Source organism: Pangasianodon hypophthalmus, chromosome 29, assembly GCF_027358585.1.
Source record: "Pangasianodon hypophthalmus isolate fPanHyp1 chromosome 29, fPanHyp1.pri, whole genome shotgun sequence".
In the NCBI taxonomy this organism is placed as follows: Eukaryota; Metazoa; Chordata; class Actinopteri; order Siluriformes; family Pangasiidae; genus Pangasianodon; species Pangasianodon hypophthalmus.
In genome coordinates this window covers 6,461,470-6,474,068 of record NC_069738.1, presented here as the reverse complement: position 1 = coordinate 6,474,068, position 12,599 = coordinate 6,461,470, and the positions used below count along the sequence as shown (strand labels likewise).

General features: G+C 40.1%; 1 protein-coding gene across 1 annotated transcript in view; it reads right to left on the bottom strand.

Moving 5' to 3' along the window:
- Positions 1–531: 531 nt before the first annotated feature.
- npr1a (natriuretic peptide receptor 1a) overlaps positions 532–12,599 on the bottom strand; it is a 95,512-nt gene continuing 83,444 nt past the window's right edge. The window contains exons 12-22 of the mRNA XM_053231266.1: positions 12,439–12,543; positions 11,452–11,523; positions 9,411–9,570; positions 8,449–8,604; positions 5,951–6,119; positions 5,233–5,379; positions 4,975–5,098; positions 4,826–4,894; positions 4,145–4,319; positions 3,889–3,987; positions 532–2,789 (exon numbers count right to left, since the gene is read on the bottom strand). Coding sequence (XP_053087241.1) covers positions 2,638–2,789; positions 3,889–3,987; positions 4,145–4,319; positions 4,826–4,894; positions 4,975–5,098; positions 5,233–5,379; positions 5,951–6,119; positions 8,449–8,604; positions 9,411–9,570; positions 11,452–11,523; positions 12,439–12,543 — 1,428 coding nt within the window. The 3' untranslated portion in view covers positions 532–2,637. The remainder of the gene's footprint in view (positions 2,790–3,888; positions 3,988–4,144; positions 4,320–4,825; positions 4,895–4,974; positions 5,099–5,232; positions 5,380–5,950; positions 6,120–8,448; positions 8,605–9,410; positions 9,571–11,451; positions 11,524–12,438; positions 12,544–12,599) is intronic.

Here is a 12,599-nt window from a genome sequence, read left to right as displayed (position 1 = left end):
AAATACAACACCAACCAACAAATTAGCACCAGAAGCACTAAACACATCACAAATATTTCTATATAACCATATTTAATGTGTTTCAGGGTGGATTTTTTCTTTTAATATATAAAGAAAGTGACGGAAAGACAGGAAATTGATTAAGTTGTAAAAGTGGCACTGTCCCTTCATCTCTGAATGCTTTCTTACATGCCTACATAGACAAAAATAACAAATATATAAACAAATCCTCCACTTACCTCATAGGTAATCAATACCTTGAGACATGTTTGGTTGCCTATTTGTCCTTATGTATCTAATAAATAGGACAAAATGGACGCTCCAACCAAGAGTTAACACTGTGCCAAGATGATCAGATACGTATAGTCCAGCTATAAATCAGTGACTTTGAGTTCAAACAGTTATGCAGTGTTCAATTTTTTTTGTTCAGTTTTACAGAGTATAAAAATAACATCACATAACATCATTTAATCCTGTAACATTACACACTTCACACTTTGAGTGTTGCGTTACACACGAGTTACACAGTGATTACATGTAAGACTCTGGTATTTACAGTTTATTGTTGGTTTTTTACAAAAGCTCACTCACACCATAAAGTACATGAACACTCACAGTAATGTATTTCTAACATATATTTTAGATTTTTAAAAATCTCCTACTGAGTCACTTTTCCTGAAGCACAATTTTGAGACAACTAATAGAAACGAACACAAGATTGAAGCCCTTCCTAAAAAGAAAAAAAAAACAAAACAAAACACTGAGCTGCACTTATATATCACATTATAAAACACACGTCTTTACCACATGAATTCAGCTTGCTGTGGTGTGTTCATAGAGTTTGAGTGTTACAGTATGATTACAAGTTCAGGATTTGGCAAACTTTTGTTTAACTCTGTTCTAAATACACACATGTATACTCTTTTCAAAAGGAACTACAGGTGTGTGAGCACTTGAGCTGGTCATATACAATCAGTGTGTCTATGGAGTCCATGAGCTGGCACGTGGATGTTCTGTACAGGCTTTCGCCACAGCGTCCGCAGGAAGGTGTGGAGAGATGATCCGGCGTAGCGTCTAGCACAATAGGTCTTTTCTGCACACATGCTGTCTTAGCTTGAGCTTTCATTTTGAACCAGAATTTTAATGTTTAGTAAATAAACTATATTCAAAGGTGAAATGACAAAACCATAGGCATGTGCCAATATTATGTGTCATGATAACTCCAAAACCTTTTATTATTATTTTACACTATTACCATAATTATAATATTCCCAATCAGGTGGCAGCAGTGCATTAAATCATGCAGATACAAGTTCAATTAATTTTCACATTAACCATCAGAATGGGGGAGGAAAATGATCTCAACAACTTTGGCATGGTTGTTGGTGCCAAACAAGCTTATTTGAGTATTTCAGAAACTGCTGATCTCCTGGGATTTGCACACAAAACTTTTTAAAACTTTTTTGAGTTTACACAGAATGGTACAAAAAACATCCAGTGAGCAGCAGTTCTGTAAGCAGAAACGCCTTGTTGATGAGAGAGGTCAGGGGTGATTGGCTAGACTGGTGGGAGCTGACAGAAAGGTTACGGTAACTCAAATAACCACTCTTTACTACCGTGCTGAGCAGAAAAGCATCTCAGAACACACAACACATCAAACTATGAGGTGGATGAGCTACAACAGGCTTTAATGGTTTTTAATGCTGCAAGTTTAAAGATTGAATAAATTTTCTACATTATTTTGGACAAATATTTAAGTATTCTTAAAGTACAGCTGTCACTATTTTTTATTTTTATTTATAACACTATTTTTTTTTTTGTAATTTTTATGCACATTTAAATATGGTCAAAATAAGGACCGCTGACTTTGTCTTGTGAGAACAAATAATGCCCAACTAAATTTCCTAAAATACAATACTGGAGTGCTTTTAACAATGTTGTGTATGATAAATATCATGATATCATAAATACTGGCACATGCCTACACAAATAACACAAATAATTCAAGCACTGGTGGCAAGTATATAAAATAGGAAAACACAAAGGTCAGTCTATTTGAAGTGAACTAAAGGGCATTTAATAGGAAAATGAACACTTTAAACACACAAGGGGTGAAATTTTCCAAACTCTATCACAATATAATATAATATATTATGATACACAACCATCCCCAACTTCCTGCCAATTTTCATTTCAAGGGGAAAACAAACACCATTTCTTCTCCATCTTTTCACAAATGAAACTACTCAAATATGACGACAAAACTCCCGAGCCATCCTACGAAAACTTAAAAAAAAAAAAAAAATTAAAAAGACACGTGTGACTTCACACCACTAGATGATGCTCTCCTGCTGCTTGAAATTGTTAGTCCTTTACATCAACCTTCCATTCCTGCAAATGGTGCTGATTTTGTTTATTTTAACCCAACGCAGCCTGAAAAGGAATTTCTGGGACATCATATCCTCAAACCTGTGCAGCTCCACCCTGCAGTTCCATCACCGTGCTTCTCTCTCTCTCTCTCTCTCCCTCTCTCTCTCGCTGTCGTCAGGGCCGTTTGTGCCTCTAAACATTTCTGCTACATGATCGTATATATTTCTCCACTCGTGCTTCCTCCTGTGTGCTGCTCAGGCGTTCTGCTCAGGCGTGCTTGGCCATGCTCTCTCCCAGGAGCCAGTAGGTCCTCATCCTTCCTTTGCCCTTCATTTCCACGTCTCCTCTCAGCTCCAGCTGGAAGCAGTTGAACTCTTGCAGCACTAATTGCGTCGCCTCTGATACATGGATTTTTAGTGCTGACAGAAGAACAGACAAAAACACTGACATTAGCATGATAAATGTTAAATGTGTGTGCAGATGAAGCTGCCAGTGTGTACATAATGACCACATCAAGCACATATTTACTGCATGTCCTTAGCACTGCGTTTCAATTAAACGTATAAGGAATAAAGCACGTGGGGTGCTGTTCAACGGTTAATGCTCTGGGTTACTGATCAGAAGGTCAGGGTTCAAGCCCCAGCATTGCCAAGCTGCCACTGCTGGGCCCTTGAGCAAGGTTCTTAACCCTTTCTGCTCCAGGGGTGCTGTGTCATGGCTGACCCTGTGCTCTGGCCTCAGATTTCTAACAAGTTAGGATATGTGAAGAAAAGAATTTCACTGTGCTGTAATGTATATGTGACAAATAAAGGCTTCTTCTTCTTAAAATAATCTACGATGGGGAGGTGTGATGTGGCCCAACGTGACAGAGTTAACACCGCAAATCTGATTATTTTCTTATGTACTTTTTATCCATTTATAGTTGCATTTAATGTTGTGGAATATCAGCGGATCAATTTAGTTCCTTACATTATCACTTGTGTTCCCACAACAATCTCTCTTTTTTTCTCTCTCCTGAAGTTAATAAGACAAAAAAACGAGCTCGTCATGTTACAGAGAAACCACAATGTCCTCCATCATGAAGTCTTTGGAAAAAAGTTGAAGTTTTCTCTTTGAGTGTTACAAAGTGCTGATACTGGAGACTCCTTCCAAAAATGTTACATAAACATCTCCTCATGGAAAACATCACCATAGCAAGAATTACACACATTATGTGAAGCATCCACCATACAGCGCCCAGTAGGAGTTGTTACTATAGAAACAATAACGTATTAGAACGAGTGCGTTTATATAAACCTGTGATTTGCCTCGCAGACAGAACTAATGACAGAGCTGCTGTTATAGAAGATTAATCAACAGCTTCTGGCCAATCAGATTAGAAGATTCAACATTGCTGTGGAACAAATAATAATAATAATAATAATAATAATAATAATAATAATAATACCATATATCTCTGTGGATGTTGATATACAAGACAGATCAGAATAGAGCTGTGCAGTGAGACCGGTGTCTTACCTTCCCCATTTGACTCCATGCGTGAAGCTGTGTTAACCGTGTCACCAAACAAACAATACCTCGGCATCTTCAGTCCAACAACCCCAGCACATACAGGGCCTGCCAATACACACACACACACACACACACAGGGTTAGTCATGTCCATAGTTATTTCTCCACTCATGCTTCCTCCAGGCTATTACAGGGGCTTTGTCCTGTCCCAAAATGGGACGTTTTCCACTTTTTACATTTGACCTCTGACCCCATGCCCTCACCGGTGTGAATGCCGATGCGCAGGCGGAGCTGCTGATCAGGCCGATGGCGGATCCTGAAGGTGTGCACGGCTTTGAGGAGGGCCAGAGACATACGAGCGATTTCTCGTGCATGCAGCTTCCCGTTCCTCACAGGAAGTCCTGATACGACCATGTACGCATCACCGATAGTCTCCACCTGGGGGCACCACACACACACGCGCACACACACACACGCGCACACACACACACACACACACACACACACACAATATCTTTGTGTGAACTTTCCACTGACACAATTAATAATGCAGCTAATTCTAACCCTAACCTTAACCTCAGTGACCCAAAAGCAAATATTTTTCCTCTTTCAGTATTTTAAATAAAAACAGCATTAACAGCATTTTTTTATATATAAACACACACACAAAAAAGCAGTTTTCCTTATGGGGACCAGCTAAATGTCCCCACAAGGTCAAATCAGATTTTAAAATGATTTTAAAAATGGAAGCAGGTCATTAAATACATTTCAGTTCCGTATGAGGATATCTTCAGCTAAAAACATCTGTCTCATTTTGACTTATATAAGATATAACATAATGTTATTAACTTTTCATTAATAACATTTAATGTTATCATCTTTAATAAATGATAATTGGTAGCAGACCCACAGCTTTGAACCGTTATGTATCTGTAGCATATTACCTTATAAACGTCAAAGTTGTCAATGATGGCGTCGAAGCACGTGTACAGGTCGTTCAGCAAAGTCACCACCTACGAAAACATTAGCCTGTGTGTCAATACTGTAACTCAGCCACGATGTACGGATCAGATATGTATCTGAATAAGTTCACCTGCATAGGCGTGCTCTCTGCAGACAGAGCAGTGAAGCCCACTATATCGCTGAAGTAAATAGTGACCGAGTCGAAGGCTTCGGCCTGCACCGTCTCGCCTCTTTTCAGCTGCTCCGCCACCGAGCTGCATCGCACAGGAAGTCAGAAAGTACAGAAAGAGGCGTTTTAACCCCATTAGTGACCTTGCATGTACAATGTCCATGGATAAAGCAGAGTGAAAGGCTTGGTATGGATGAAAACACTGAGGATCGCACTCACTGAGGCAGGATCTGATAGAGTAGTGCTTCAGCTTTGCGTTTCTCCTCGTGATAGGCCTGTGTCCTCTCTTCCACCAGCTCCTCCAGGTTATTCGCGTACTGCTCCATGCGCGAGAGCAGATTATCCAGGATGTTGGAGCCATAGCCTCTGCAGAGAGGGACAGTTCATAAAAATGAATCCACATGAACATTCGATTGTCTTCTGTAGTCTTTCTTTTGCTGCACTTACTGCTCATTATGTTATCAGTATATTCTGTTACAAACTTCAAGAAATCATTTCTGTATCTAGGTGTTCTCTATTTTACCTTGTTTATATCATTTGTGGTGATACTCATGCTGCTTGTAGCTAAATGTATCACACTACTGATGCTATTACTGTGTAGAACTACAATGATCTACTACAATGATTACTACAATGATCTCAAGTTTGCCTTTAAAGGAAAAATCCACCCTTAATTAGGTGCATGTCAATATTTACAATCAATATGTGATCTTCAATGGTGCACAAGTTTTATTTAAAATGAATTTCTAAGTTGACTTAGTTGAGTTAGTTCTTGAGTTACTTCTTTCATCAATGTTTTCAGGCTGTGAAAGAGAGGCCTGTTTGTCGGTTTGTGCTCAGGGCAATCATAAAAGGCACTTGTGATTTTAAGCTCAATATTACAGGCTGCTTTTCTAAGCAAAGCTACGTCAACATTTATTTAACACGTATTGTCCACCTGTTGTGTTTGCGTAGCAACACTTTGATCTGGTTAAAATCAGGCCTGTCGCTGGGTTCCTCTGCCCAGCAGCGCTGCATCAGCTGACCCAGCTCTTCACTGTGGCTCTGAGTGCACAGCAGGGGGCGCAGGTACGGCCATCGTCCGTCTGCCACACGCTCCACGATCTCTGATAGAGAAATCAGAAGAGAGATAGACAGAGAAAGAGATAAATCAGTTCACATTACATGGCCAGTCATAACCATGCTTGAATTAATATACTAGAGCTTATTAGCACACAATTATGTATAATTCAGAAACATGATCATTTGTTATTAGTCCTTTTGTGCTGTAAAAGAAGCTTGATGGTGAATTTTAACTGAGTCATGCAGAATGACAGAGACTTTTTAAATAATTTACACAAAAGCACTTGCACAATAAGTATCTGTCAATCAGCTACATCAGAGCTCTTTGTATCTGTAAAGGGATGAGGTGGTGGTTTTGCAGGCATTAAAATAAAATAATAAAGCATAAAGTGGCACTGAAGACTTGGCTTTTGAAGACTTTGCTTACAAAACCAAATTCCAGATTTATTCCCCCTTTGCTGTTATAATAAGCTCCACTCTTCTGGGAAGCTTTCCACTAGATTTTGGAGCGTGGCTGTGGGGATTTGTGATCATTCAGCTATAAGAGCATTAGTGAGGTCAGGCACTGATGTTGGTGAGGAGGTCTGGGGTTCAGTCGGTGCTCCAGTTCATCCCAAAGGTGTTCAGTGGGGTTGAGGTCAGGGCTCTGTGCAGGACACTCGAGTTCTTCCACTCCACCCTTAACACACCATAGGGCCTTTCGCACAGCTTTAGTTCCAGAACTAAATTTACAGTACTAAAGTACTGGGCGATTTTGCGCAAACTATTTCCCAGTACCATTTAAAGGGTTGCATTCGCACCGACAGCGGGCACTGGGAAGTGACGTAAGCCGGTCGACAGTGACGTCATTTGTGCGCGGTGTTCAACGACGGAAACAAAGGAGAACAACGTAAACAACCAGAAAGTGGGTAGTTCCACAATTAGTTCAGGTACTATGAAAAGGTTCCCGCGGTGTGAAAGGCCCTCATGTCTTGATGGAGCTGGCTTTGTGCACAGGGGCATTGTCATGCTGGATCAGGTTTGGGCCTCTTAGTTCCAGCGAAGGGAAATTGTAATACTACAGCATGCAACATTCTATACAATTGTGTGTTTCTGACTTTGTGGCAACAATTTGGGGAAGAACCACATATGGGTGTGATGGTCAGGTGTGCAAATATCATTTAAACAATATCACATATACACAGTTCGAGCACAAATAACCAAAATATCCATAGCAGTCAAATTTTCTGACTATAAAGCCACAACCATCGCCAAAATCCTCAATCTAATTACAATAGTTACAGAAATCATGATGACTACGTCATGATCGTGATGACTACGACGCCTGACACGTTCAACCACACAGCATAAGCAGAGAAATAACACACGATAACAATTTCTAGTGTTTGAAATGTAAATTCCACCAAATCCATTATGCGTGTTGTGTGTGTGTGTGTGTGTGTGTGTGTGTGTGTGCATGTGTGTGTTTGCTTGGTAATGGTAGAAGCACAGCATCTTTCGATATCTGGATGAAGAATGTAGAGTAGGCTTTTTAATATGTGGCAGTTCCTGATGAATTATTGCCACTATGATGCGTTTAGCTAGAACTGTACACATAGCGAGCAAAGAAGTCGCAATACTGCCTCCAGTGGACACAAGAAGCAGGAGTTTATTGTTCATGTCCTTATCTCTGTTTCACCTCATGTTCTGTCAGCGTGAACCATTTTATCACCTGACAGTGTTTCCATCTCACATCTTTCTGGCACTCTAACCGTCTCTCCTTTTTCATTACATTTCCTTTGGCATTATGTTATTACTGCCTCTCATCTCCACACCAGTTGGATCTGTTCCAGGAGTGTTACTTTGCCTCTCTCTTTCAGCTACCAGTTTATAGTGTGTGCATGTGTGTGTGTGTGTGTGTGTCTGTGTGTGTGTGTGTGTGTGTGTGTGCGTGCGTGTGTGTATGTGCCAGAGCCAGATTTCCCAAGCACAATCAGTGCTGGTACACCCAGTGTTGCTGACAGCGGATGAATAAATAAAGTGAATGCTCATTAGCAAACAGGTCACGCACACACACATCCACACCCACACCCACACCCACCCACACACACGCACGGGGTCAGGACATTACAGAGGTGAGATAAGACAAAGGTGACACAGAACGAGGAACATGAGAGGCGTGCTGCTGTATTTAGCTGTCTATTAACTCTTAATAGTGTCAATGACACACACACACACACACACACACACACACACACACACATTTTTTTGTAAAGCATGCATTGTTCTGCCTTTCATTCTCCGAAATAAAAAAACACAGTTGCTATGGACTTTCTGACAGGCATTTTGTTCCCCCATGTGTGTGTGTGTGTGTGTGTGTGTGTGTGTGTGTACGTTTAGGGCTGAGTGTAGGGCCGTCCAGGTAGAAAACTCCCTTGAGGAGAGCCAGTTCCTGCAGGATAATGCCGAAACTGTACACGTCTCCCTTCTGAGTGCCACACGCTCGCCTGCTCTCTGCTCGCAGCAGCTCCGGAGCTGTCCACAGCTTACCTATACACACACACACACAGTTTTTTTCTTTGTGAGAAGCTTCTACTGATAAAATAATTAATGCAGCTAATTAAAATGCTACACCTAAATCTAACCCTGACCTTAATCTCAGTAACCAAAACAAAACCCTTTGACTATTTTAGTTTAGTTTTTTTTTTTTTTTTTTTTTTTAATAAAAGCAGTTTTCCTTGTGACCATCAAAATGTCCCTACAAGGTCAGATATTCCTAATACTGTATTGTGGAAACTTTTGATCTTGAAACTTTTGATCATACAAGTGATTCTGTAATTTCGAAAAAAAAAAAAAAAAAAAAACCTTTGCATTCCACTCGTGCTCTCGAGTGCGTGTAAATTTGCACATAGCAAGACTAACTAATGTAAACCTCAACTGATTAGACTGTAATCGTCTAATTTGCATGGATTACTGCACTTTTACATACAGCTTATACTGCCAAGTTTGTAGTCTCTAGCATTGGAGTCTCTAGCGTTGGAGTCTCTATTAAAAACACACCTTCATGCTAGTTCACTAGGTCAGGGACCATCGAGCTGTATTTCAATTACACGCACAAACTGAATGAAGATTTTGTGAAACCAAGTCATTTTATATTAATGGCATTAAGTAAACAATATGACAAAAAGTTACTTCAGACAAAACTTTACAGAACACTATCAGCTCTTAGTCTTACACGACAAAGCTACATTTCCACCTGAGGACCTGCAATACACCTTTTCCACTTTCCTCTATCATTATTTGTTTGCTCAGTCACACCAGCTCCTGAAGAGTTTCACTCATTAGTGCTTTCTCACGTGCGTAGTAAGCGTGTGTGTCCTCAGAGCTGCTCTCATTGCGGAAGCTGACCAGCCCGTAGTCTGAGATCTTCAGCACGAAGCGGCTATCCACTAGGCAGTTGGAGGACTTCAGGTTGCCATGGGAGACGATCACACTGTCGTGGAGGAATGACATTCCCTGCATGGAGACGAGACCACATTATTATTCATGCAAAATGTGGCGAATCTAAAAAGTCCCAATCTAATCACTTATTATGAATATTTCATATAACATGTCTGTCATGATGGCGTCTGTCATGCACGCTTGTGTAATTCGCACTTCACCACTCATGAGCCATTTGAATTATTAGCATGAATGATTTTTCATTTCCATTTCTGTAATGAATTATTATACAGTATTATTAATATTATTAGTAATAATTAAGATTCACAGTTATTGTTGACATTTTATGACCATATGGGCAATTTAGTCAGATATCACAGTATTTTTTCAATGATTTTGATTGGTTTAGCTAATATGGTCATGACTGTTGTGGAATTTTTCCTGAGGCCAGGCCTCCTGTTTCTACTTCCTGGACTTTTTGCACATTTCCTACTTCCTGTTTTCATACCACTTGAAGCCTTCCCTTGATGTCCCTCATCGTTATCTCAACTTGTTAATCAGTATACACTGCTACTCCAAAGATTTTGAACATGCGGAGGAAGTTTTATCCATTACTGCTAATTACATGAGGAAAAAATATGTGTGACTAAAGCTCATAACTCAGAATTTCCAACCTCTAACTAGGAAAAACCAAAGAAATGCCCTCTCAACTCGGAATTCATACTCGAAACATGTCAGCAAGGCCACACACAGTCAAGAGTAAATAAATATAACTTCAAGACTTTAAATGAGTTTAGAGTAGTATTTACTTTAGATCAATCAACACAGACACGCTGGTTGGTTAAATCAATAACACGGACCATATGGTTTGCATTTTTGGGAAAGTAAATACATCATAACGTTAGCTAGCTAGCGTGTTGCTAACAAAAGCATGCTTTCATGGAGGCATCCATGTTTTTTCTCCACTTTGTAGCTCAAACGTTCCAAGCTCAAAAATTACATCCCAGTTTTTTTACAGGCGAGAGCACTTGTTTAGTGAAGCAGTTAATGTTATGACAAAGTTACTGTAAGTCTAGATTTGTCTTCCAGTTGATATTAGACAGTGTTAGTGTCAACTGTAAGAAAAATATACATTGTGTGACTAATTAAAGTGATCCAGATCGGGCTTTTCTAGAGCTAGATTTTCTTTCCAGTACAATCTCACTTCACTTAAACCTATTTCTTATTAAGCTTTTCTAATTCTAGAGTATTTGACTTCAGCCCATTTCTTGAAGTTCAACCAAAATGTTAGTTAAAAATCTTCAGAAGCATTTGACTGGCAGTGTGTATACTGTATCCCACTGTAAGCCTATGGCCGGGATTGTTTAAACCATGTTTCCTAGTGTTTGTAGTTCCTGGTTTCTTCATTTTTCCCCATTTCCAGTTCATTATTTCTAGTTTCCCGAGTTTCTCCATGTCTCCTGGTTCTCTAACCTTGTTTCTAATTCCCATGATAATTATGTTAAGCTTTTGATCTTTGCCTGTGTTTTGGATTAACAATGGTGTGTAGTGGTGTTTTTAAATCCTGCTGACTTTGACGATGAACAAACATCAATACAGAGACTTTGTTTCTATGCACCTGACCAACTTTAGTGCCCATTTAATATGACACATGTGGATATATATCAGCTATATCAGGACTTTCCAATGGTGAAAATGAGAGATGATATCAAATTATGTACCAACTCTACTGACTTAACGCCCATCCCTACATCAGTGTCTACAGAGTTCTACATTTCTGATAGTTTTCTTTCACTGTATAGATAAAGATCAATTTACAGTGAGACATCATGATGAATAGCATTACACCTTCCTCCTTTGAGGTCACTCATTCTGAAAATTACCTATTTAAGATTAATGCTAGATAATAACATAAATAAGATTTAACAGCAACTGTTTATAGTGTAATGAACTTACTTTGACAATGTCATTGATCAGAGAATACCGGAACATCCAGTCCAGTGTAATACTCTCAATCTCCATGAGGTCCTGTAGGGTTTTTATATATAGACACACACACACACACACACACACACACACACAAACCACTTCAATTATAGCCGGACCCACACTGAAGGTACTACCAGAGTAGGTTATAAGAAGGACAAAGTTAAATGGGATTCACTCATATTATAATATTCATGAAAAGCATTACACCAAAGCAATTTCACTGCAGCATGTCAGACACACACACATACACACACAGGCAATTTCACTTCAACTCCTCTCCCCCAAGTTCTGTAATCAGATATAGTATAAAGGGACTAGTCTTATGACGTATATCTGTACTAGTTTCTGTGTGTGTGTGTGTGTGTGTGAGAGAGAGAGAGACAAGAAATAAAAGCATGGACATACTAGATTTTGTGTATGCCATATGTTAAAACAGAAGCATAATGCAACTCCATCTAGCCTCAGTCCTAGTAAAAGAGGTGTGGCCTCTGTGCCTGTCAGTCCTAGTGAAAGAGGTGTGGCCTCTATGCCTGTCAGTCCTAGTAAAAGAGGTGTGGCCTCTGTGCCTGTCAGTCCTAGTGAAGGGGGTGTGGCCACTGTGCCTGTCAATCCCAGTGAAGTGGGTGTGGCCTTATTGCCTGTCAGTCCTAGTGAAGGAGGCGTGGCCTCTGTGCCTGTCAGGCTCAAAGAAAAAGGTGTGGCTTCTGTGCCTGTCAGTCCTAGTGAAGGAGGTGTGGCCTCCGTGCCTGTCAGTCCTAGTGATGGAGGTGTGGCCACAGTGCCTATCAGTCCCAGTCCCATATTTATTGTGTATAGCCATTTTAGTAGAGATTTTTACATTATCTGACAAAAATAAAGTGAAAAAGACAGCATATTCTGCAGTGTGTGAGTGTGCGTGTGTGTGCGTGCGTATGTGTGTGTGTGTGGGTGTAGATAAATATTGTGTATCCTGACCTGTAAGCTGCCCCTTGGGCAGTACTCGGTGAGGATGCACATGTTTGGGGCATCTATGCAGGCTCCAATAAATCTGGTCAGGTGTTCATTCTGAACATCACGCATCTGTGAGTACAAGAGAGAAGATCAATCTGTGCGTGGACCACGATCCTCTCCCAGAA